Source organism: Hippoglossus hippoglossus, chromosome 19, assembly GCF_009819705.1.
Source record: "Hippoglossus hippoglossus isolate fHipHip1 chromosome 19, fHipHip1.pri, whole genome shotgun sequence".
NCBI classification, from domain to species: domain Eukaryota; kingdom Metazoa; phylum Chordata; class Actinopteri; order Pleuronectiformes; family Pleuronectidae; genus Hippoglossus; species Hippoglossus hippoglossus.
Genome location: NC_047169.1, coordinates 1,426,810 through 1,453,944, shown reverse-complemented (window position 1 = coordinate 1,453,944; position 27,135 = coordinate 1,426,810). Strand labels below are relative to the sequence as shown.

General features: G+C 45.3%; 1 protein-coding gene across 3 annotated transcripts; it reads right to left on the bottom strand.

The window, feature by feature from the left end:
• Positions 1-2,484: 2,484 nt before the first annotated feature.
• On the bottom strand, positions 2,485-26,102 carry map2k6 (mitogen-activated protein kinase kinase 6). 3 transcript variants are annotated; one of them, XR_004612175.1, is made up of 14 exons: positions 25,684-26,102; positions 17,029-17,092; positions 16,682-16,730; positions 16,124-16,237; positions 15,684-15,803; positions 15,184-15,300; positions 15,024-15,075; positions 14,693-14,820; positions 14,233-14,310; positions 13,809-13,948; positions 13,337-13,382; positions 12,386-13,125; positions 11,953-11,982; positions 2,485-2,498 (listed from the first exon to the last, which is right to left on the bottom strand). XR_004612175.1 is itself a non-coding variant. In XM_034570764.1 (12 exons), exons 1-12 carry the CDS (start codon positions 25,772-25,774, stop codon positions 13,048-13,050), a joined length of 1,077 nt encoding a protein of 358 aa, XP_034426655.1. In that variant the 5' UTR covers positions 25,775-26,102; the 3' UTR covers positions 12,252-13,047. The 3 variants fall into 3 exon arrangements, 1 of the variants encoding a protein (XP_034426655.1); XR_004612174.1 differs by lacking the exon at positions 2,485-2,498 and having other exon boundaries at positions 11,928-11,982; XM_034570764.1 differs by lacking the exons at positions 2,485-2,498; positions 11,953-11,982 and having other exon boundaries at positions 12,252-13,125.
• Between the last annotated feature and the right edge of the window lie 1,033 nt (positions 26,103-27,135).

Genomic DNA, 27,135 nt, shown 5'->3' with positions numbered 1-27,135 from the left:
GAAACAGTTTGCACAGAAGCGTCAAAATATGTTGGTAGTGTAATGGCAGCGCTGCAATTAAAACTACGCTGTTCTCATGCAAGGCAGTGACACTGGGGACTAGTGCAATTGTCATGAAAACAACAACAAAGACAGTTTCCCTGTCTGGACAAACAACACCTTGGTCCATCTTTTGTGCGAACATTAAAACTAGCTGTCCATGTAATGCTAAAGGGAAGAAGACGGGGAATAAACTCAACAACTAGATGAACACACACCATGTTCACCAGCTGCCGGCATGACAGTGTATCTTTCCCCATTTGGTTTGAACACTACATGCACTTAAACACGGGGATGCACACGCGTAGATTTTTTGGCATAGTTTTCTGAATTGACGGAAGCAGTAAGTTGAAAGGAAACAAAGAAGAGTACCAACAAAAAGAAGGGAACACTGCAGCTTAGTTCCAACGTTTGACGCAAAACTCAAAACACAAACATTAGAGGTTAGCCCCCCTTGATTTGGGTCAGGCGTCCCATGGCGTCCCATGGCGTTACGCTTCTATATCGAGAAGCTGCCTATATAGGACACCCCCTTTAGGGCATTTGGGCACGCGACGGCTCTTTAAGTGTGTTTGTGTACTTTAAAGCCAGAGGAGCTTTATGAGGCCGTTGACCCACTTCATGCAGCGTTGTTGTGCACGGAGACACCGACAGGTCACGTGGTGTCACCTCCACAGCGCCTTGTCGAGCACGGAGATGCTTTGTTGTTACCGGCTAGAGTTTCTTGTTCGGGACATAGCGCAGCAGCATTGTGATGAATAGTTTAACAGGGGAGTTGATCCTCACGTCCAACACCGGAGGCCCTGAACCTTTAAAACCTCGGGGACAACGGTTTCGAGAGCTAATGAATCTGGACGGCTTCTCTGCCTGTCAGCCGAGCTTAGTGGACGGTATCGGGTGGGTCACGCTCGGCGCTCTGTGAGTTGTCTGTGTGAAGGTCAAACTGATGGAGTCTGTTCACCAACTGAACAGTATTATAGCAGGATTAGCATTAAATAGAAGCAGAGCTGATATCTCACGAACAGGCTTTGGCTAAACTCCCTGTAAAGGACGTGCTGGAGTTAAATTATGATGTTGAATTATCGTGCTACGATCATTGTGGCAAAATATCATAATAAATATATTGTCACAATATCAATGAATCAAACAATGATTGTGGATGATTATCCAAAATAAAACCAACTTCACTGTGGTTGAGGACAACAGAGAGCAAAACCACAAACTGATCTGACAGCAGCTATTAACCTACAATACTGTTATTAACACGACGACTAACTCAGAGGACCACTTAGTATTAAAGAGACGGGTTGTGAGGATAGCTTAGAGGCTAAAGTTAGCTTAGAGGCTAAAGTTAGCTTAGAGACTGAAGTTAGCTTAGAGACAGAAGTTAGCTTAGAGGCTAAAGTTAGCTTAGAGGCTAAAGTTAGCTTAGAGACTGAAGTTAGCATAGAGACAGAAGTTAGCTTAGAGACAGAAGTTAGCTTAGAGGCTAAAGTTAGCTTAGAGATAGAAGTTAGCTTAGAGACAGAAGTTAGCTTAGAGGCTAAAGTTATCTTAGAGACTGATGTTAGCATAGAGACAGAAGTTAGCTTAGAGACTCAAGTTAGCTTAGAAGCTAAAGTTAGCATAGAGACAGAAGTTAGCTTAGAGGCTAAAGTTAGCATAGAGACAGAAGTTAGCTTACCTAGTTGAAGCTTGTTGTTAGCATGGAGGTGTAGTAGCCTAGCTTCTATTCGTCCACCTCACCGACAGGTACACTCCAAACCACTGATGCCGGCAGGTGAAACGACCACGAGCTGGTAAATCTCCACCCATCAGAGTGTTTACTGTTTACTGTATGCTACTGTTTTAGCTAGCTATTGTTTTAGCTAGTAGCCGTTAGCTTGTTCCTCAGCTGCTCCACAGCACAAACAAATGAACCCAACGAGTGGGCGGGGACACAAGCGTTTAAAAAGCCCGCCATTAAAAAACATGTGCGTTCGATTTACTCTATTGACGTCATGAACCAGGTAGAGCGAAATATGATGGAGGAGAGAAATTACTGAATTAAGTTTTAATACAAGAATAAAGTTTTAAACTTAAAATCCTTGATAATATTCTCATAATATTATGACTTTCTTCTTACCTCAGACTTTATTCACGTAATATTACAACTTTTTAACGTATATTTCTTTTCTGAATCTCACATGGTCTAACCCACTGAGATGTGTCAGAATCATCGACTGTTCATATGTTCAGGTGGTTGTGGAAAGTTTGTCTCTAGAAGAGCTCCTGTCTGCAGAGTGATCTCTATTCTCAGCCCGCCAACATACTCTATATAAATTTATACTATTATGGTCCCTACTATGGATCCTGTTGTCGGTGGTAACCAGTGAGAGGAAAGTAAAGTGCCCTCATGGACCCAGAGTTCCTGTTGCCCCCCGTGCGATGTGAGACAGCTGCAGCATCCAGCTCTACACCTACTGTTGCTCCCCGTGCGTGAACACATGATTGATGGAAGAGGGAGAGGTGTGAGTCCTCCACCCTCTTCAGGGCCGGAGAGGTGGCTGGTGCCAGAGGTGAGACTGCCACTCGATGGGTAACGACAGCTGAACCTGTCTCTGCCAGTCGACTAAATAAAAGCCGGAGAGGTGTTTCAGACGAGGCAGAGAATGGACACGTTTGGCAGCGGTCAGCATCACGTAGGCACAACAGCACCTATGCCCACTTTGGTCGGGACAGACGAGCCTGCACACTCAGGAATAGACGAGGCTGCAGGAAATAAATCACTGTGGCATCAGAGCTGAGCCAGGACTTTATTTGACTTCCACCTGTAGAATTAGGGATTAGAGTTGCAGTCGAGGGCGACTCGTGATTGGTCGAGCGTGTGTTGGTTAGACGTCTACACCAACACTCCACGACACAATCACCGCTGCGAATGATGACGTCTAAAGCGTAAGATGGCAGCGCCCGAATCTCGGATATTAAGATTTCATTTTTGTTTAGAAAGAGAAAGTGGAGACGCGTCATGAATCTTGTATTTGCAGTTGGGAGGTAAACTTTTGAGTTGCAGGTTTTCCAGGCAAAACTTTTGAAAAGTGCGGATAATCTAACCACTTTAATTTCTCCATTAACAAAATGAAAGTTATTACATTGGATTCCCTTTCATCTACTTTACTCGCTGATGTATTGATTTGAGGAATAAAGCTGGAAAGTTGGAAAAAACATAACCAGTCATTGTCAAACCTCCTTTATGGGTTCTTCAAAATGAAAGAACCAATGCAGCGGCCGAATGTTGAGAACATACATATGCTTATGAATATATGCATGCTTACAGTATATATACAGTATATGCATATAAACCAATCAAGAAGGGTCTCAAACATTGAGCCTATGCTGCTTCAAAGCCAAAACCAACATACATACTCAATTAACGTAATAGATTACATCTTTTGTCTCTGCATGTAACTAGTTACTCACCCACAGTAGTTGCATGTTAAATAATTCATCTCATAATGTGGAGTAACGTTGCGTCTCCTGAGTGTAATGAGCTGTTTTTGCGGAGGGGCCCGTCGTGTGCAGGAATGTGCTCAAATGAAAAACATCAATTTTCCATAGTGGAGCGTGAGGACCTCTATAGGAACTCACAGTATGGACAGAGAGGGACAGGCTGCAGGGGAGTGACTGTGTTTTCCTGAGGGCACCGTATAGTTTCCACCTGTGTTTGGTTGAGGGCAGGTTTCCCCCCCCCCCGTGCCTCGCACTGCCCTCCCCACCCCCCTCTGTGGTTGTTTTGTGGCGTTGGGACGAAGGAGCAGGAAGCATTTGTTGTGCACAGGATGCCCCCTCAACGTACCGCTCCCACTCGGCTAATAACTTTAACACTTCTTCTTCCCCTTGGCTGCGGACATGTCCACTTCCTCCCTGGCAGTCACTTCCTCTGTGGTCAGCAGACGCTCGCTCTGTGTGTGTGGTCAGAGCTCAGTATACTGTAGTAGCTCTATCTTATGCAAGCTGCGTCTCCCCAGGGACACGCAAGTTGTGTGTTGACAAACCTGGGTTGTGTTTCTATTGCAGGTTAAAAATCAAATCTTAATGAATCTCTATCGCCACCAGGTGCATACATTGACTTTATAATTGATCCAAGACAAACCAAGGATCTAAGGATTGTATGACTGGGGTATGGGAGGGTTTTGTATTTTCTCTTTTTGGTCTGATTCATATTTTATTTCCTCCTGTCCTTGCAGGATTTACTGTAAAAATATTGAATGGATGTATAAAAAGCAAGGTCAGGGAGTTTGAGTCATTTCTTTGAGTCCCTAATGACAGAGATATGGAATTTCCATTGAGATTAGACTCAGTATTTAATTTAATTTGGAGAATAAATGTTAAATATTCCCCCTTTTGTCAGATTTTTGTTGTATTTACAGTATTTTGTATTTCTTTGTGTTTATTTGCTCGTGTCACAAACTGACTTGTTGCAGCTCCGCGATTCGTCTGGATCCTTGTTATTGAATTAGCTTATTTTTAAATGTCCTTTGTGTGTCCACTCATAGTTTTTACCTTCTCTCACTCACGTGCACAGAAATAGCTCATAAAGAAATCAGCATCAGGAAGTGTGTGAGCGGCTGTACGTGATTCCCAAAACGACATTATTCAGATTATTTTTAGCAGTGTGGTTTTCCCTCTCCTTCAAAACTTCCCAGCAGGCCACAGTTTCACTCCACGAGAGGATGACACCGACCTCAGTCACGTTCAGCAGAGCGGCCATTTGAATAAAAAAGATGAATGAGTGGGGAAATCTGGAGGAGATGACTTGTGTGTTGATGAGCTGAGGCCGGAGAGAAGGAAGTAACCCCCTCCCCCTCCTCACCCTCTTCCTCCCCCGTCCAGAAGGCCAGTCTCACTGATTCATCTCTTTCCCACTTTCTACACAGACGAGCAGGAAAAACAGTATAAACACTTGTGGGACGGGAGGAGGGGGGGTGACAGGATGTTGTTTGAGTTCAAGATCCTGTTTTCTCCCCTTTTCCCAAGGAGCTGTGATCATGCAGGTGTACGAGCCCCCACCACCACGGCCCTCTCTCCTCACCCAAATAAGAGCCGCTCTTCCTCCCCTCTCGCTCTCTGGTGGCTGCTCCGCTCCTCACAAAGCCTCCCTCTGTTGTTTGGATCTTTTGGCATCTCTGATCTATTATCTGCCCGAGGAGATTAAAGAGACAGAGGGATTTTTCTGTCTTATGTAAGACTTATTTTCCTCTTAACGGGAGCAAAAATATCCACTTGGCGCTCACGTCACAGAGAGTGGCCGGCTCTTACGCTCCAGAGGCCTTTTGTCTGCTGCACTCTGCGAGAAGAAAGAACAGGATGGAGCGAGGTTCTGTTGAATGATAGTTGGAGGCTGTTGGGCTCCGGAGGTGAACTGTGCATTAAGGCCCCTCGTGTCTGCAGGCATGGCAACATAAAAGAAATCCTCACCCATGACATGACAGGATGTAATGGCAGCTTTTGGTTAATATGAAGCTTACATGTCAAAAGGTTTAATGAACATAAAAACTCCCCAGTTGTGCCCCGAGTCCAGCGCCCAACCTCCCCCCCACTCTTAAAAACTCAGGGGCTGCGTTTCATTATAAATCATTCTCCAGTTTTTAAGTGCGCGGCTCAGAAGAGTTTCCATGACATCATCAGCTGTCAGTATGGGAAGCCAGTCGCTTATATTCAGAAATTCAAACCAGGGCAGCAGCAGCAGCAGCAGCAGCAGCAGCAGCAGCAGCATGGCGGGCGAGGAGCCCCCCGCTGGGCCCAGTGCACGTGAGCGGTGGCACAAAACCTGCAACGTGAACTCTGCTGCTCCTCTACCCTGAAGGACCGAGAGGTCGTGATCAAACAGCTGAATGTGACGTTATTTTTTATTTTTTTAAATTTAAGAATAAGAAATGAAACTCACAATAAATTCACCCGTAAAGTTTAACACGATTCACGAGCACATCTCAAGGTTTATCTTATCGTAATGTATTGTATTGTATCTTATTGTGTCTTATTGTAGCGTATTGTATTGTATTGTATCTTATTGTATTGTATCTTATTGTGTCTTATTGTATCGTATCGTATTGTATCTTATTGTAGCGTATTGTATTGTATTGTATCTTATTGTAGCGTATTGTATTGTACCGTATTGTATCGTATCGTATTGTATCTTATTGTGTCTTATTGTATCGTATTGTATCTTATTGCATCTTATTGTATCGTATCGTATCATTTAGTATTTTGTATCATATTATTTTGTATGGTAAACACACCCTGCTCCTGCTGACAGTAATGTGAAGCTTCTGCTGCATGAAGTGACGTGTGAGGATCAAATAAGCTGTAGTGATGTCATTAATAACCAGCAGATATTGTCGGCCATCTTCCAGACCGTGACTTCAGCCCTGGTAGTTGTTCTCGTTCACACACTCGTCTGAATCGACGGACGTGTGTCGACATGTCACGTTCTCATTTCTCCTTCTATGAAAGCAGGATGGACATTTTCCAAACTGTGAAGTGAACTCTGCTCCCTGATGTCTGAGGGACGGTGGCCAAAGGAAGGAAGAGTTAAAAATATCAACGACTTTTAAGTCTGTGTCTAAGAACTTACTTCGGGGGGGGGATGTGCGTCAAAACACGAGCAGGTGGTGTGTGAGAAACGAGGAGTCACAGGTAGTCCAATCAGCTCTCTGCAGACTGTTTATGCTTTTCTCAGCCGCTCCCTCTCTGTCATCTTGCTTTTGATTGTCGGGTGGGGGGATTTTGTGTTTTTATTTTCTTTCTTGTTTTACTGCACGACACATCCTCACATCCTCACACCCCCGTACTGTATGTGAGGTGGAAGTTCAATGAGTCCAGTTCCCAGCATCTGAGTTCACCACAACAACACACAACACATCACAACACAACACAACACATCATAACAACACGCGACACATGAGGCAGCGGAGTCGAGGGAAACTGAACCTGGGCAAATGTTTCGGTAAAATATATCAGATAAAGAGTTTGGTCCCATAAATAAACATCTCCTGGTCACATGTATCATATGAACGTTCATGATATGATGTATTTTTATCCGTCAGCTGATCACTTCAGTCTCTCTGGTCCAGGCTGAATTATCTTCTACCTGTTGGATGTGTTGTTGTGACACTTTCACGACCCTCTGATCAACGTTTTCTCTTATCTGGCTGCTGTTTGATGGATCCGCACATATTCATTTATATCTTTATTTGTATTCTACTGTTAAATTTCAGTTTGTCTAATTCTTTGCTTTAACACTGACGACATCCCCACTGGTCTCAGCTGTTATTCTGTTACTGTTCCGTCTACATGCTGAACATGGTTAACATCGATTTAATCAGGACAGTGAGAGAAATGAATGAGACATGGAAAGTCTTTAATAAAAATAATCTACAAATAATGTGACAAATAATGTCATTCACTAATATTAAAGAAGACGTTTTATCTCTCCTGCAAGATGATAAACACGGGAAGGACAACCTGCGATAAAACATGATAAACATCTTTGTCATACGTGTGTTCAGACATGAATAAAAATCTTCATGTTATAAACTTCAGCTTCTATGTGTCTGTAGATGTTTGGTTTTAAATTCAACCTGCAGCTTAACAATGTTTTCAGATATTTAATTCTCTTATTATTTCATGACTTTGAATATGAGCACCTCAGGAACAGATACGTAGGTCTGGACCTGTCGTTGTAATCGTGGATTTAAGTGTCCTGGTCCAGTTAAACTACATCATGTGTGCACGGTTTCACGTCTTCTCTCAAGTCCTGGTAACAATTTTCCACCAATTATTGTGTCACTTTTCACGTCTGAACGCAGCAGAAAGAGAAAGTTCTTAGTCTGTGGAGTTGAACTGAAAACAACAGACACCACAGATCAGACCAGGAGCTTATTGTGTAAAAATACCTCTTTTTTATTGAATTTCCATCATTACAATTGCACACAATCAGTTTGAGCAATCTAAAATATTTATAGAAATTCTAAATGAACAGTCATCAGTCTTTATAGCAGAGGCTTTAGAGACGTGTAAATATACTGAGAACTTCACTTCCCACGGGGCGAGGAGCTGTAGCCGGGACAACCCCCCCCACACGCCCACTCGACAGCAAAGAAAGACCCTCATCCACGTACAGTAGCTTCTCTAGAAACGTCTCACTCTGAAGAACCGGCCCGGACACTTCCCCCACCCCCCCGAATTCAAAAGAACACAACACCGCAGAAGGTCAGAGGTCACATACAGCTGAGTGGACCAGAAACACAAAGCTCCATGAATCACATGTGCAATAAAAAAAACAAAAGGAAACCTCAGCACGGTTCACACACGAACGACAGATTTACACTCCAGAGCTTCATCTGTAAAGGGTCTGGACGTTTTCCTCTCACTCGGATTTTTGAGTCATCTACTTCCCCAAATCTGAGGATGAGGAAGGTGAGCAAAGTTTCCTCTGATTCTCTCCGAGCAGCACGTCGCTTCTAGAAAGAGGCGGCTTGTTCCAGTCAGAGCCGCTCGCCTGCTGCAGGCGTCGTGCACAGATACGTGCCGGCTGCTGGACGCTCAGACTAACTGATGGGATGTGACAATGATCGTTTCCACTCGGACGTCCTGCCCCCACTGACCCAGGTTTACTCAGCAGGTGTGAGAGCAAGCCACAAAAAGGGCGGTGGACGGGAATGCCCACATGCAAGCACACACACACACCCACACACACCCACACACACACACACACACACAAACACACACACACACACACACAGGACCATACCATGTGACGCGTGATTGGACTCAACTCTTTTCTCAGTACCGCCTGTTGAAGATGGACCAAACCAAGCGAGTTATTGAGAGACGAGGTTCTGAGAGCAGCTCGGACATTTACAGCTGATAAAATCTGAATCAGTGAAGGAATTTAAACACATGAACATTTCTACCTTAAAAAAACAAAACATCTTCATCACTTAATATTATGATGCGACGCGTGGACGCTGTAAATTCTCAAACAACCAAATGAAGCGTGGGAGAAAGTAATTGCTCACATGGTTTCCTCCAGTTTATCTTTTATTTCTTTGTTGCCTCATCATCACACGTTAGTTTTTCTCACAGTAGCAGAAGCTCCAACATCTCGTTTGTCCCGTTAAACTAAACATTTGATGTAGAAATTTTAAAATGAAAGAAAACAAAAAGGTTTGAATACAATTTATATAATAAAATGATTACTATTGTTGTAAAAAACCATTTACAACTGACAGATATTGATCAAAAATTCAACTTTAAACTTTGGAAACAGAAAATAAAATTTTGTCTGTTAAATCTGAAGATGTGATAAACATCAGCATATTTTCTCTGAGTGGCTCCTGCGTCACTGTTGGTGTCCTTGACCTTTTGACCACCAGAGGTGCTACTGAGCAACATTTCTGCAAGCAGGTGTATGCACGTGACAGAGCTGCACGTAAACAACACATGATTTGAAATATTTAAATAAAACGTTATGTTTATGTGACGTTAACAGAGACTGACCCTAAACCTCTGAAGAGTTTAGAACATTTTGCAGGAGCAGCAACAACAAACCGACTCAGCAAACAGGAGCAGATGTAGAAAAATAAATAGAGTTTTAAAGAAAAGCCTGTGAGAGAAGAAACCGCTGCTGCTGTTTGAGAATTTACAGAATCACAGCTTCATTTCTAAAAAAGGTCAGAACTTTACAACTCTCAGAAAAGCCACTAAAATGTCTAAAAGTGAAACAACATCCACGTAGGCTGCAAACCTTCAGAGTTAAATGAGCGTTTCCTCACAGCGACACACTCGTAACCTGCCGCTGTGCGATACGGCTCCTGGGCACAGTGCAAAACATCACAGCAACATGCAGTGAGTCCCAGAGAGGAGCCACGGGACAAAAACAGTGTTTAAGCATCAATCACGACGACGGAGAAGAGTTTAAATGTTCACATGAAAAGCATCATCAGGCACTTTAACACCTACAGAAACTACACACGCCCGAATCACTGCGACCAAACCATGCACATGGATGAAAGAGAGGGAGCAGCTTGTTATCTTCTACAGGTGGGAGGTCAGAGTCTCTCATGCAGCAGCGGGAGGTCCGCACACACTGTCCCCCTCCTCAAAGACCCCCCCGTCCCCTAGGCCCGGGGCCATGTGAGCCCTCGACTCTCTGCTGCTGCTCTTTGGTCACATTGACTGTGTGACGAACACGGAGGACTCGGGCACAGCGCTCATCATGGAGCCCACGGCGACTCACCAGGGCTCCGAGGGTTAGAAAGCAAGATGACAGGACAGACCTCGTGTACCAGGCCACGCTGAATCTAAAAATAAGACTTGAATTGGGCTAATTTCATCATGACATGACACTAAAGGCGTTTGGAGCTTCTGAGGAGTAGGCTGCCATCTTTGGCACGGTGACGTTCTAATGACGGAGCCCTGGTGTTCTGAGAGGCAGAAATCGAACCTCTGACGCAGCTTCGCCACCAGAGACAGGACGGTGGTGAAATAAGCAGCGTGAAGCAGAGAATAAAACCTGTGTCACGCGTCATTCAGCCGGATCGGAGGGCGACAGGTTCAGAATGAGTGAAGCTAAACGGTCCTCGGATGTTTTTACATGACGGAGTGGACTGAACTGTCAGAAATAAATAAATCTATTTTTACATTTTGGGACTTCATGTCTTTAAAAATCTTGTAATATATTTTATATTGCAGAAAAGTGTGATGTGTAGGGTGACGTTGTGTTTACGATTGGTTCTGCTGCCCCCATGTGGCCAAACAAATGGAACAATACACCTTTAAATTTTGCCTAACACCCTTCTAAATTTAAAACTGCTAAATTTAAAACAGTTTACACTGTTTTATTATAATTATTAAGGTAATTTAATCTGTGTGATGGTTTTGAAAATGACGTTTTCTACAATATTAGACTGCCACCTTGTATTTAAAGTAAATGAGGTTTCAGCTGTAACTGGTTCTCACAGACCATCAAAGTTCAGACCACAGCAGGATCCTTCTCTTTGTCTTCTACATCACAGATTGTACATTTAAGCTACAATCGCACAACAGCTAAAGGGACGAGAACTCAGCGAGGACGGACACAGATGCAGAAACATCGCAATCCCAGCAACAAAATATGAACAGGCGAGAAGATAAAGTAGAAACTCTAACGGTGACAACAAGACCCTGACTGTCGTCCAGCCACGAGCTCCAAGTTTCCCATTTTGTCATTCGAGTCGTTCATGCATAACAACCAAGAGCTCGTCGCCGCTTTCTGCCGCCGCAAACTGACATCAAGCAACAGAGAGTAGCACGAACATGTAGAAGAGAAATACGGACGATCTCGAGAAACACGTCGCAATCAGCACAAACAGGAAGTGGAACCATGCAGCGTGCGCGGGGGGGGGGGGGGGGGGGGGTGATATGACAGGCGGACGTCCCTGCATCATCCTGGTACAACATCGTTTTCTATAGAGAGGCACATAGAAGGCTTGCAAGTTACAGTTTCAAAGCGTTTACGTGTTTGAGCCGAGAAGAACACGACAAAACTAAAACAAACACACGAGAAACGTCTCTAATGGATCCGTCAAGTCTTCAGAGGGGAAACAGCAGTTGTAATAAATAAGAGAAACTGCAGTGAATATGTGAGGGGGGGGGGGAACCTGGACCTAAATAATAACATTGACAATAATTAATATAATATTAATAATAATAATAATAGTAATAATATCCAGTTCTTTTCATGTTGAACAAGGAGTGGAGATGGTTGTGATTGGCTCAGTACAGACGACGAGGAGACAATTCTTCTCCCACAACTGACCACAATGTCAACACACACACACACACACACACACACACACACACACACACACACACACACACACACACACACACACACACACACACACACACACACACACAAAGCTCAATCTAACATGTGTGTTTCACATAGAGCTGCACGACAAACTGGGTCTAAGATCAAGTTGTTTCCTGTTTGTCTGCAGAATCTCATCATCAGGTGAGAATCAGTCTGGATCTGTAACAGCAGCCGATAAAAGTACGAGCGTCTGATTCGTCCTCCAGTCGCACCCCCCCCCCCCCGAGCAGCAGCTGCTCCGGTGTCGTCAGGTGCTCGTTGAAGAAACATGCGGATTTCACAAAAGTTGTTAAAGTGATGCACAAATTGTATTTGCTCAAAAATCCTCCGGTTTTGTCCAAAAATTTCAGTCAGAGATTTTGCTGCTAGAAATTATACAGAGCTGATTAAACCTGTTCCCCAAATAATCCGACTTTACTTTGATCCAGAATGATGCAGCTCTACACACACACACACACACTCACAGGCAGCCAGAGCCCCAGGACGTTTTGTCGACCTCTGCTGTAATCAAGAGAAAGCAGTGGACGTGCAGTACCTATGTGTGGCCACCAGGAGGGCCCTGATACAGCTGTTCCTCTCGGGAACATCTGGAGATAAATTCTGTACATGCAGTCAATTAATAAACCGATGCAACACTTGCTTTGAGTATACAAACATTTAGATTATACATAGATAGATTATATCATTCATCTTTTTTTTTTATATAATCTGCTCCTCCCTTCACCAACGCGTTAGTTTGACGAATCACAGTCGACCTGCTGACGGGTAATAGGCGGCGCACAGAGGCGGAGCTAATCTAACCACAGAGGGAGCGTTTGCATACAGACATTTTAAATGATTCCAGATTATATGTGAGAGACCCTGCACCCCCACCCACCCATGTCAGGATGTGGAGGCGGAGGGTCGGAGACAAACTCCTCGTTCTGCTTCGTCAGCATCTGTCCGTGTGTCAGTGGAGGGAGGGGGGGTGGGGGGGGGGGGGGGGGGGGGGGAGAATGGCGAGGTGCAAGGTGTGAGGTGTGAGGTGGGCGGGGTCCTGCAGGTAACAGGGGCTGCGATTGGTGCTTCTTTTAAGAACAGATCCTCCCTCCGCTCCGGAGCACGAAGCCGACTCAGTCCCCCAGGATGACTTTGACAAAGGAAGCCACGTCGGTTTCTTTGGCCTCGTGGGAGGTGAAGAAGGGATGTTGCTGAGGAGGAGAACCACATCACGTTAGTCTGATGAGATTTAATCTGATTAGCAGTTTCAGCTCCTCAGCCATGAACAGATACTTGTCTTAGAGCGCCCCCCAGTGTCTGAGTAACGAGATGCATGCAGGGAAAGCAGGAGTCTGATCTGAGGAGGAGGAGGAGGAGGAGGAAGAGGAGGAAGAGGAAGAGGAAGAGGAGGAGGACACTCACCATGAGTTCTGTGTACGTCGGCCTCTCTTTCGAAACTTTCTTTAAGCTGCAAGAAGAAAAACATTTAATGTCTGAAACTGAACTTCAATCCTAAAAGCTCAGTTTTTATTTCTATGAAAACCAGACACTATGTTTTAGAGGAAGGGCTGGTCATCTTTTTATCTTGTTGAAACCCATCGATCAATAAACTTATCTGGAAACAAGAAGGAAGCAAAGCCTTGCACGACTGTAATAAACACGACTGGACTTCCTGTCGGTCATAAACCCTGAAGCACAGACGATAGTAAAAGTCAGTGAGTGAGTCATGAAGTCATCAGTGCACGTTCATGTGTTTTGTGGAAGCAGCGTTGACCAGCGGGCCGATGGGAGGAACTGGGACGTGTCTGTGTTATTTTTGTCACTGAAGCCTCCTGAGCTGGAATCTGATTCACTGCAGATCTGTGGAAGGACGCAGCGACAGAACGAGACGTACCACTGAGAGGTGAAGTCCACAAACTCTGGGGAGAACTGGTCGACAGGAAGCTGGGGCGAAGGTTCTTCCACCACCTGCTTCAGCTGCTGGAAGGGCGTGCCCCACGAGTCGTACGGGAAGCGCAGGATGGCGAGCTCGATCTGAACCAGAGAGAGAGGGAGAGAGAGAGAGAGAGAGAGAGAGAGAGAGGGTGAGAGAGAGAGAGAGAGAGAGAGAGAGAGAGAGACAGAGAGAGAGAGAGAGAGGAGAGAGAGAGAGAGGGAGAGGGAGAGAGAGAGAGAGACTAAATATTCAGCAGCTCATGATAAATGGTCTCGACAGCACTTTACAGATCATGATGACACTTTATTGTATTTATCTGCAGTTATGAAGACGATGGGAAACTGAATCTTCATATGAAAAATAAAGAGTCAAGATTATTTACCATTGTGATTCCTAAACTCCAGATGTCAGATTTGACGTTGTATCCCTTCTGGTTGGTCTCGGGGTTGATCCTCTCCGGCTGCAGGACACAGAGTCAGAGCACATCAGCAGTTGTCAGGGGCGATCACACTCTCTCCTGCCATCCTCTCCCCTACACACACACACTAACCTGGCCCTAAAACCCAGTCAGCCAATCAGCAGCCGAGCAGACGGAGTTAAAATGTAACCGAGCTCGTTAAATGTTTGGAAACTGACGAGAGACCAGAGGAGAATCTGTTCAACCGACTGACGAGTCAGAGAAAAGACTCTGAATCAAACTGTGATTTAATCTTTGACTCACTGTAAGATTGTTCATTTTTAAAAGGTTCAGCTGCTGCCACCTCTTATAAAGGTTGTTTTTCTGAATGAAATGAACAATTGAAAATAAATAGATCCCACCCTGTGTTGGTTGAAGCTCTTACCGCCATGTAGGGCTTGCAGCCGGCATCCATGGTTTTAGCCACGGAGTCGACCAGGTAGCCGCTGATGCCGAAGTCGCACATCTTCACTTGACCCTGAGTGTTGATCAGCACGTTGGACGGCTTCACGTCTACAGAGAGAGGGAGGAGTGTGGTGACCTTCAGCTTGAGAACTGACACTGTTCACATTGTGGTTGTAAAGCAGTGGCTGCGGGCGCTGGTAAAAACCGAGTGTGTGACTTTATTTGAGCCACGTGTCGTTTCTCTAAACGGCCACACGGAGATTTGATGCAACGAGAGAAAGAAAGACAGAAAGACAGAGAAAGGCTCTCACCTCTGTGTATGACCTGCAGGTTACTGTGCAGATGCTCCAGAGCTTTTACTATCTGCAACAACAAATCACATTAATAAGTAAAACAACGAATCTCCGTCACTAAGCAACCAGGAGACAAAGAGTGTGTGTTTTGATATTGTGTGTTTTAGCGTGAACCCACAGAGACGGCGATCTTTCCCAGGATGTCCTCGGGGATGTTCATTCCCTTCTCGATCACCTGCTTGTAGAACTTGTCGAGGGACGTGTCCATCAGCTCCATGCAGATCCACACGTCGCCCTGGCAACAGTGATGGGACGGACGTTATGAAAAGTTCAGACAGGAAGTGTTTTAGTCGCAGTGAGGAAGTTTTCATACACGTCAACAAAGGATGAAGAATTAGAAATTACAGCAGCTACTGCGAAACTAAAATATTTTAAAAGACGATTTTTAATATTTGATTGAACTGATTTAATATACAGTATATTAACATTATGACATCATGTACATTCAAATATGATAAAATCAAGAGAAGCAGCAAAGTTTCACTTTTTAAAACCTGAAGTTGTCACATTTATAATTTCCATTTTCATTCTTTCAGGTGAACCAATGATTTGACTCGTGGCTGCAGCTCTTACACGCATGTGACATGTGACATGTGAACGTTGTTAACGTGTTGCTACCTCTCTGAATAAGGCTCCGTAGAAGGTGACGGTGTAGTAACAGTCCACCGTCCTCATGGAGATGTCCAGGTCCATCAGCAGCCTCTTCTGCTCCTGAGTGTTCACTGTGGCACGAATCCTCTGAGAGACGGCGACAGGACACAGACGTTCAGGACGTTCAGTAAAACTCTTTAATTCACTCGTTAGACATAAGGAATCAGAAAATGAAGCGAGAAGCTGTAGAAAGTGATTAATGCAGTTCCAGCTTAGTCGTCATCACAACTGTGCAACATCTGGAGGAACCAGAGTCCCGTTCTTTGCGTGAGCAGAAGATGAATTGTATTTCATTTTAGTTTTCGACTTCAGGCTACAATCCCACGTCTCCTCTCACACGGTTGGTTGATTTCACACCAGCCTCAACAAACTGAGCCCAACAGGAAGAGGACGATTCCTCCTCTCACCTTGACCGCCATGATCAGGCCGCTGGGCACGTGCCTCATCTTGTACACCACGCCGTACGCTCCTCGGCCGAGCTCGCAGATCTGCTCCAGGTCATCTGCCTTCACCTCGAAGTTCTGCTCCAGACACAACAACACACAGAGGATATCAGAACTCGCTGTGATCTGTGGTTTCCTGTGATCAGTATCAAACCTAAAATCTAATGTTCCTACATGATTCAGGCAAAGAGAGAAAGGAACTTGACTTCAGTCCAACTGGAGCAGAGAAAACTGCGGCAGCTCTGCCAATGGAAAATTCCACTTATTTGATGAGTTTAAAGTCAATATTTTTACTGCCCGTCGGCCAATAAAAGACATTCCAGCCTCCCCACAATCACAAGTCTTCACTTCAGCTGTAATGTTCACTGAGGCGATTTTTACAGCCGACAGATCCGTCACGACGCCGACGAGCAACGACCGAGACTGACGGACGTTACCCAACCAAACATATACAGCGAGGAAAGAAACACTGAGGAGTTGTGCAACAAGGTCAGAGAAAGTAAAGCTGAGATGAACATGTACCTTTTCTCCGATGGTCACGCAAGCTTTGGAATCCAAATCTCTGGGAGGTCTGAAAACACACAATTAAATCATTAACATTCATTGAAATCACATCAGAGACGAGTTTGTTAATGAAAATGACAGATTTGAGATCTTCCAAGACAAAAGGCACATCAGTATCAGCGCTGATTTTATTTTACAGAATAAAAGATGTGCATTTATTTTTACGTTTTACACAAAAAACATGTTTATTTTCTTATGTCACGTTAATATGATGTTTAATTCAACATCTATGAGCCAACAGGATGAATAGAGGAGAAATAAGAGGAGTAATCTGTGACGTGATGAAGAGTAAACGTGGGACTCACGCTGCGGCAGGAGTAGTTTGCTCAAACGCCTCCTTAGAGAGCTTGAGCACCGGCTTCCTCTTTCCTGGAAAACACAAACACACATCGTTAGAAAACTGTGACGACATGAACCATCAGAAAATAAACCAATGTGTCTGTTGTGTCACTTTAATGTGTCTCTGGTTATTTGACTTTAAAGATAATCTCTGACTGCAGCTTACAATTATTTTCGTTATAAAATATCAATATATTTTCATAATCACTGAATCCTTTAGTTTACAAAATAGATACCAGAGCTCAAGTCATATCTTCATATTGCTGACAACTTGAATACAGACATTTCAAGTCAATCAACTCATCAATGCATCACTTCAGCTCCGGTTTAATCCAAACTGGAGCCTGTGAATCTGAATCTGTGCAGACGTGAGGAAAGTGAAAGTCGACTGATGCTGATACTTCAACTCTTCACATATCTCAGGATGAGAGACCACAGATGATCAGCTGATCGTCCTGTCCGACCTGTTTCTCTCCAGCAGCAGCAGCAGCTTCTGTAAACCTGATCCCCTGAATCCATCTGAACACAGCAGCTACAAACTGAGACTCTACACTGCAGAGAGATTTACAACCAGAGGATGATTCTCAGCTCACAACAGCCGACGGCCACTGAAAAACTCCCACTGAAGCAGAATGAGTCAAACGTCCTGCAGCCGTCGCTCGGACGCTGAGCTCCATCCAGTCTGCGTCCGCACGCTTCCTGTTGATATAGCAACCGCAGCTTCCTCTCATCAGCAACACTCACGGTGGGATGCAGCAAGTGACTCCAGATCCTGACTGAGAGAAGCAGCCGCAGGGAGTCGGTAGAAGAAGAAGAAGAAGACGAAGACGAGGAAGGAGAAGGAGAGGACGAAGGAGATGAGGAGGAAGAGGAGGAAGAGGAGGAGGTCTGGCAGCCCAGGTGTGCTCGCTCCATGTGTAGGTGCAGCACTGTGGGTTCAATGTCTTGTTGGAGGGGCATCACAGTGTTCCTGAGGGTGTGTGTGTGTGTGTGTGTGTGTGTGTGTGTGTGTGTGTGTGTGTGTGTGTGTGTGTGTGTTGCCGTGCCAGCCGAAAGCATCGGGCTCAAACCCCCCCCCCCCCCCCCAACCGGCTGAACCCTGCAGCAGCTGGACCAGGTCGTTTTCCTCTTTGAATGCACAGAAACATGTGGCGCTCTGATCAGCTGATGCACTTTAAGGTAATATGTAAAGTCGCCAGTGTGTGTGTGTGTGTGTGTGTGTGTGTGTGTGTGTGTGTGTGTGTGTGTGTGTGTGTGTGTGTGTGTGTGTGTGTGTGTGTGTGTACCGCCCGCTGAGGTCATAACACGCCATTTAAAGTAAAAGTAAAGGTGCGGCTGCAGAACTGGAATTTCTCACATGTCATGAGAGAAAATACAAACTCATGACAAGGATCTGTCATTCAAAAAGCTGTCCTGAACGCACACACGCACACGCACACACACACACACACACACACACTCTCTCTCTTTCTCTCTCCAGTGTGTCCTGGTTTGTTCAAACAGTGCAGGGTGTGACTCTGCTGTTATCGGTCCCTCCGCTGGCGGCCTCTTGGCTCCTGGTCGACACTTTTCTAAAAGGCTTTGTTGCAGTTAAATGTCACTTTGAGCACCTCCTACACACACACACACACACACACACACACACACACGCACGCACACACACGCACACGCAACAATAGTAACCTTAAACCAGCGCCTGGTGAACAGCTTCACGACCGACACTCACACTGAGACTTGGGAGACAAAACACCTGCAGCGAGTCGCTGGAGTCTGGACTGAAACCTGGTTCCTCAGAGGAGACCTGGTTCTTCTCCAACATGAGAACATGCAGATTTCAGACTGAAGGAATTCAGTGTTTGTGTTCAGCTCCGAGCCTGAAGCTACGTTCTGCTTGTTCCTACATCACTGACCTGAGAACAGCAGAGGACCTGTGACTTCACACACTGCACACGCTCTATATGCCAGACAAAACTTTATTAAACTAATCAAACCACTGGTAACAGGGAGGAAATGAGAAGGAAGACGTGATATGATGAGGAATCGTTTAAATGTCAACTTTACATTTTCTCTCTTTTATGCTTCCTTTGGCTCTTTGTAAACACGATATCTTCCATGATAATAACAGTATCATGATAAATATGGTGCAGCATTATTGTTGGCCCGGACCAGATCCCTGCAGCAGGTTTGAAGGAGATCGGTTTAGTAGTCTTTGTGTAATCCTGCTAACAAAGAAGCATACAAACCAAAAAGAGGTGAAATACAAACCTCTGTGGTTGCGGTAACGACATCTGAGAAGCTGCAGGGATCTGAACCTGCAGCTTCTCACCGAGCAGAAAAGAAGAAGAGCAAACAGAGGAGGAAGAAGGAGGAGGTGGAGGTGATGGTGTCAGAGGAGACGGTGATTATGTAACTTCTGTGGCTGCAGGATGAAGCTCGTTCTCTGCTTTTATCATGAGACTGAAATATTCAGATGATTAAATTAAAAGTAGATATTAGTTCTCAGTCGCTGGTTTCAGCTTCTCAGATGTGAAGTTTTCCTTCATTGTAGAAACTTCAACATCTTTGGGTTTTGGGCTTTTCAGATATATTCTCCGCCTCCGCCCAGGTTGCGTTTGTCTGTGAGCGCGATTACGTAAAAACTACTGAATGGATCCCAATGAAACTTGGAAGGATGTGATATGGGTCAGGGAAGAACTCGTCAAATTCTAGTGTGGATCTAAATTTAACATTGTGAAACATTTTCCTTTATTCGTCAGAGAATAACTTATGGATCTTGATGATAAAAATATTTATGAGTTTGTGTAATTTGTTGCAGATCAAATGTTCAATGTGGCTCCAGATTTAAAGACATGGAAGGTGCAGGACAGCGCCCCCTGTAGACAGGGTATTTGGGCCTTGTTTTTGTACAATGGGAGGAAGTGGCGACGTGTCGTCCATCTTTATTTACAGTCAGAACACGACTGGAAGTGAAGGAACAACTCATCGTGTTGTCTCATATCAGGAGTGATATAAAAATATCCCTTCTCAGACTTTCTCCAGATTTTGTTGCATAACTCAAAACACACAATCGTCTCCTTTCTTCTTGCTGAGCTCAGCATGGAGCTGCTCGCTGCGGCTTCATTACCAGCAGCAGCACATATCATTCCCAGTGTTCCGCAGCACGTGAGCAGAAGAATGCAGTGAAACGCCAGAGGAGAAGGGCGTCTGTGCCGGGACACTCCTTGTTCTCACTGAAACCTGCCACAACAAGGACAGTGATTGGCTCTGCTGGATTAATCATTTTCTCCAGAAGTGACTGAGAAGAGAACAGCTGATGCTCCCGGTTTCCGCCACGCCCGATGTGAGCATGTCAGCAGCGAGCAGACGTTCTGCTGACATGACGGGGAGGTTTGCAGAAACATGCACAGAGCACATGCACAGACCCCCGGCGTGCGAGGCGTGATCATGAGCCCTGGGTGACGGGGACACACGGTGCTCCTGACGTTAACCCACACATGCACTCCCACTGGAATTCAAACAATCCCAAATGTTCCTCAATGGAATTCCACAGCGTCAGAGGAAGACAGATCAATCACAGAGCGAGGGAGGTGGTGAACAGCAGCGAGGAGGAACAGGAAGAGACATTGAGCCGCACACAGGAGGGGGGGGGGGGGGGGGGTTGGCTGGCTGGTGGCATTTGAAAATAACCCTGGGCTCTTTGCCGCCCTCCGACCGCTCTGGCAGTCTGTGAGATACTCTACACTTCCAAAGATGGCAGCTCCTTTAGGTTACAGCTGTTGGACTCTTTTGGAAATGGTGTCGTCAGCAGCTCGCACTTCACTTCCTGTGCACTCGCTCAACTTAAGTGATCCTCGCAGAAAGAGGAGAGCGCCGGGGTGTCAACTTCAGGAGCGAGAACGCTGCTTCCACCGAGTCCAGGACAAACACCAGAGGCCTCGACTGCACGGACATGCACAACACGAGCACAACACGAGCACAACACGTGCACGACGCGTGCACGACGCGTGCACACAGGCCCAAATAAACTGATAACAGATTCTCTGCAGGAGATGAAATATTCCTCATGCTCTGCAAACAGAGGCATGTGAAGATCGTGTGATGGTTGTGCCATAGCTGCAGGTCAGATTTCTTTAAACGACTTTATAAGTTTCAACATCCTGTTTATTTATAGCACTGTACAGTTCAGTTTCACACATTCATACAGTGCATCTATGTGCAGTCGTTTCTCTGTCATACATCATCTAAACACTGCCTGCACAGCCACCAGGGGCAATTTGGGGTTCAGCGTCTTGCTCAATGACACGTTGGCAGGGGGAGACACCCTCCAGGTAAAACATGGACAGGTCACCTGATCACACGGCTCCATGTGGTTTCATCAGGTTTAAAAGTGTTGTTACTTTGCTGAAACACAATCAAAACATCAGACACAGAACGTCTCATTAGATAGAACACGCTCACCTCTGCTGTGACTGGGAACTCATTCTCTATCTATCCGTCTACCTGCAGGAAAATGAATATCGTGTCCATGAGACTTAAGTTAATTTCCCTCCAGGATGAAGGAACAAGCTCCACCTGCAGTAAATTGATTTGAGGCCATGCACCCCCCCCCCCCCCTCCCGCTCCCTCACCCTGATTCTCATCTCAGCAGTGAAATCTGGAAACTGAGAGGTCACTCCAGGTCGACACGAGGCCTGGATTTATGTGCGTCTCATTTTATAGCTTCAGTGCCAAAAATCTGCATTAAACACGGGTGCGTGCACGTCTGCAACAAAGCTGGGATAAACAGTTATTTCATGGTTCTTGCCACCAGAGAAGTAGCTGCATGCTCACTCAGTCACCCCCCCCCCCTCGCCCCAGCCCCCTGAAAAGAGAAGTACAGTTGGTGGATCATCTGAACAAAGCTCTGAACAATTCTACTGTTATTGCAGCAAAAACCTTCCACGGTGGGTCTGGAAGCGGACCAACAATCAGCTCGTGGAAACAGCAGATCCAGCATCAGTGCAGCTGAAAACGCAGCCCGCCATTTGCATGACAAACGGGACATTTGTGCAGGGGAGCGAGGGCCGGACGAGGCTGCAGGGGGACACGGGCTCGGAGGGCCGCTGTCACGCTGCCATCGTCCAGCCCGGCACGCCACAGCCCTCGGCTCGGGCCCGGTGAACAATGGCGAGGGCAGAAAGAGTCCGGGGCCACACGGGCAGCGCTGGAGAAGCGACGCAGGACTTCACTTCTGTGCCAAGCGATATGAAAATAGAAGGAAACCGGCTGCAGGATGAAGTGACTGAGCGCAGCCTGGCATGGTTTTCATAAAGCACAAGGACGTGATGCTTTCTTTAGCTTTTGCAGATTTGTACTCATTTCCTTCAGCACTTAGAAGTTATACAACAACTCCGTGCTGCAGGATCTGGGCCGAGCTGCGAGTCAAACCTCGGTAGCTTATTCCAATCACAAGTGAGTCTGTTACGCAACGTTTCACAAACTGTCAGGGAGCAAAACTCCATCCACCGTCCAGTCGGGTTTCAAATCGTGTTTAATCAAATTCTTCCTCATTTCCTCTTTTTTAAGTTTCAGACAAAAAACAACATTGAACATTTAAGAAATGTAGCTTCTCCAGGGCCTCAGAAATTCTTTAATATTTCTAACTTGCATTGACTGATTTATTTCTGACCCGGGGACAGGGAACAATAATCTACACACATCCAGCCGACACAGAGGAACATGTTTCCACTCTGTGAATATAAGCTCTCCTTCTCCTTTTTGCTCTGTTATGGTCTCCACCAACACCTCAGAGGAAATATCTGAAACGTCTGTTCATCAGCTGGTCGAAAATGTCTTGTCGCACTTTCTCAAACTTTCACAAAGATGTGTCATCAAATGATCTGTGTTGTTCGACCGACGCTACACAACAATTTACACATAAGACAAAAACAAATCTGCAAACTCTCACAAATCACAAGCTGGACCTGATTTTAAAGTTTTATCGATTAATCGACTAATTGTTGTTTTTCTCTCATTAAGGATTCACGCTCTTATTTATTTGACCTAAATGTGACGGGTTTTGCTGCCGGGTCCGTTTTGTTCTGATTTGCAGGAACTTGATAAAGTGACGAGTCGATGAATCGAAGGTTTTCTGCAGCTTCAATGAATCAAACAGACTCAATCATTTACAGCAGAAGAAATAAAAACCGTGTGAGTGTTAATCACAACAACATGAGCTGGTGGATATGACCCAGCTTCTCTGTGCAGGACGACTGTTCCACATAAACAGGATCTGACCATCTCTCTCTCTCTCTCTCTCTCTCTACCTGTTCATGTCCTGTACACAGTGTGCATGTACACGTGTGTGTGTTTTGCATGTTGTGCAATGAACCACTCTCACTTTGGACTTCTTGGAAAACACCGAGGAGGGAGGAATAACGCCCGAGCTGCTCTCACTCGGCTGCAGCTGTTTTTTTTCCTCCTGCCTTCACAGATGATCTGAGACTCGGAGGCTGCAGCGACGTTTCCTCCTCGATCCTGTTGTTGTAGTTCAGGTCAAAGTGTGACACACGAGCTTCCCCGTGCACGAGCTGCGTTTCAATCTCAAGCTTTAGGCAGCAAAGGAAACGATGAATCGATTAGAACCGTCGCTGCTGATTGATTTTCTGTTGATTGACCGATCGTAGCTCTGGTTAGTTTGGCTTCATTTAAATAAATAAATCTTTGTCGTGCTCTGCAAACAGAGACACGTGATGGTTGTGTGGGGAAGTGTTGAGTTCATGGGTCGGAGCAGAACGTCATATTTCTCTCCACAGCGTCACCTTTGGTCTAAAACGACTCGAAAACAACCAGCACGTCACTGACCACCTGACCTCAGAGTCACAGCTCCACGCTCCAGCTTGTTTCTCATTTTCATGAACCAGAAAATAATTTAAAAAGTGCTGTCGATAATTTCCTCCAGTCCGTGATGATGAATTCAAGTTGCTCGTATTATTTTGGCCAAAACTCCAAATCCCAAAATATTCAATTTTGATCCAGCGCCAGATACGAGCAAGAGAATCATTACATCATCACGTTTGAAGCTTTGAGCAGCAAACGCTTGAAATCTTTGCCTGAATCGATCAATTGAATCGATATTACAGCAGTTTTCTCTCCCGCCTGCCTTCGCCGAGGATCTGAGGCTGCAGGGATGTTTCCTCTCGGCTCCTGTTGTGGTGCACGTAGATGAAGTTCACACAAGCTTCCCTGTAGCTGCACATCAGTGGGTTTGACACACACACGTTCACCAGAGAAGCCAGCAGAGGAAGCACCTCCTGCAGCAGCATCAGAAGTTCAACCTGCCACAGCCCATGAGGGTCAACACCTCCTCCATCGAGTCCATCCTCACCTCCTCCGCTGCATCAGACTCTGAGACTCCTCAAACCTGCACGTGAACTCTCACTTCCCTCTGGCAGGAGGCTGCGAGCCGCCAGGACCAAAACATCACACCACAAGTCGCAACACATGCAAATACACAAACACGCCGCAAATATCGAACTGGGACGTTTCCAGGGGACACAAACAAGTGATGCACCTGTGGTCCTTGTACTTCACAAAGCATTGAGCTACAGGAGGTTCGTCACTTCTTCGTGTCCCCTGGAAACGTCTCCGTTGTCCTTTTCACTGTTTGCAGCGGGTTTCTGTATTTGCATGTGTTGTGACTTTTGTGTGTTGACAGATTGATGAAGTTGTTTCTATTTGCATGTGTTTTCTTCTTCTTTACTTTCTCTCGGCCTCCGTACAAACTGCACATACAGTAATACATCATGTTTATATCGCACAATCCCTTTTCTAGTGTTTCTTCGATTTTATATTACTATTTTTTGTATATCTATGCACAAACACACCACAGCAAACATCTTGTATGTGTGTCAACCTGATTGTGATCCAGGTCCCTGCACAGAGTGGAGACTTGTTGTGTGAAATCCCAGAGAAGCCCCTGCCCCTGAACTCAGCACCTTAAAGCTCTCAGCTCGGTCTATAATTAGATTTTCAGTTTGTGTCCCATGAAGCAAACAGACCTGAGCGCTGACAGCTGCAGGTCAACACGTCACAACACAACACAACACATCACATCACAACCCATCACAACACAACACATCACAACCCATCACAACACAACACATCACAACCCATCACAACACAACTCAACACAACTCAACACAACACAACACAACACATCACATCACAACCCATCACAACACAACACATCACAACCCATCACAACACAACACATCACAACCCATCACAACACAACTCAACACGTCGACCCCCTGCACCAGAACCACGCATATCTGCAGCCGTGCACGCGCCGTGCATCAACTCGTGCAGAGTTGATCGTAAAGAGCGTGCACGTCAACCCTGTGACTGGTGGAGGCACCATGCGTGTGTGCAGCGGCGGTGCGTGTGCACGCACACGCAGCATCGCCTCACCAGGAACTGTGCAAAGGGGAAGATCTGAAACAGGAAATGCAGCTGACCCTTGAAAACCGTGTAACTTCAACATGCACCGGCCGAGCACGAGCTGCAGCCGTGCACGTTGCAGCCCGTGCAGCCGTGATTGTGTGTGTGTGCGTGTGCACGGATCCGTGTCATATTCTTACCTCCCTTCGGCTGAGACATTTCCCCTCTGCTTTGATGAGGGGGAGGGGAGGCACAAAAGACTTTGCCTTCCTTCTCGCTCCCTCCCTCCATCGCTCTGGAGCTTCAGCGGCTCGTTGTGCAACAAAGATGCAGAAATCGAGCCTCGATCTTCATGCACCTGGAGCCTTCGTGCGTCCGGAGCGTGCGTGTCCGTGCACGGGGCGAGGGTACGAGTGCACGCGCTCCGCAGGCGTCGCGAAAAGGCGTAAATGTGCAAATGTTCCGCAGCGGTTACATGATGGGCCCGGACCTGCGGCTCAAAGCTCCTAACTTGGATCAGTGCGAGTCCCTGCGAGACCCAGCGCTTCCTGCTGCCGGCGCAAAGCATGCTGGGAAACGCAGTCCTGCTCCTCTCTGTTGTTTTCGACCTGACTGTTGTGACACCGTCGAAATTAATAACAATACAAATGTGTTTGTGTTTGATTTTAGGGTTTATAGGTGTATGAGTTTGTATATGTGTATACAGATATATATATATTTATATTTGGTACATTATAAACAGGTAAACTATATATTTATAGATATGTAGGAAGCTGGTATAAGTATAAGATAATTAATAATGATGTTTAAATAGGTTTGTACTTCTTCTTCTCTCATTTTCGAATATGTAGATTAAATCATTAAGTGTTTCACTTCTCTTTTTTTATTTACATGTTCGAAAATGTAAATAAAAATCTGTGAATGAAGCTGATCAATTATCCAGTTGTACACAAATAACACTTCAACACACTGGGAGGAATCATTCTGTATTATTCTACATTTTATTATAATCAGATTTTATTATTATGTCATCTGTTCCGTGGAAGTTTCACTTTTGTTTCTCCGTCTGAGGTTTTTTCTCATTTTCCCTGAATCGTTGGATTGAAGATCCGAGTTCCTCACAGACTCTGAATTCATGAAATCACACAGAAGTTCAGTTTAGTTTCAAAACTTTAGTAAAAATTTTTATTGTCAGTTTACATTGATTAATGCAACAGTGAATCTAAATATCAAACACAATAATGAACTCATGACAAAGTCTTTCTAACATCTACTGTGGTTATAAGAATTAATTATGATTAAACAAAAAGTAAAAACATGCCCAGAAACAAATGATGTTGTGATTTACAGATCGAAGTTTAAACCTGTCGGTTCCTACTGAGATGAGTTTGGTATATTTCAGTGATGCAGCAGCAATAATAAGTTGATGTTGATAAACTGCTGTTGAAATAAAGATTATATGAAACCAACTCCTCTGAAACCACTGAATCACTGGTTCCCGGGCTCTGACTCACTGGGACCCCTTCGTTGTAAATGGGGCGTCATAGCACCAATACATATAAAAAACCTACAAATCAAACTGGATACAAAGAACAAGTGACAGGAACAGAAACTCAAGTATCAAGGACAAGGCTGAGGTCAACGAATCACAG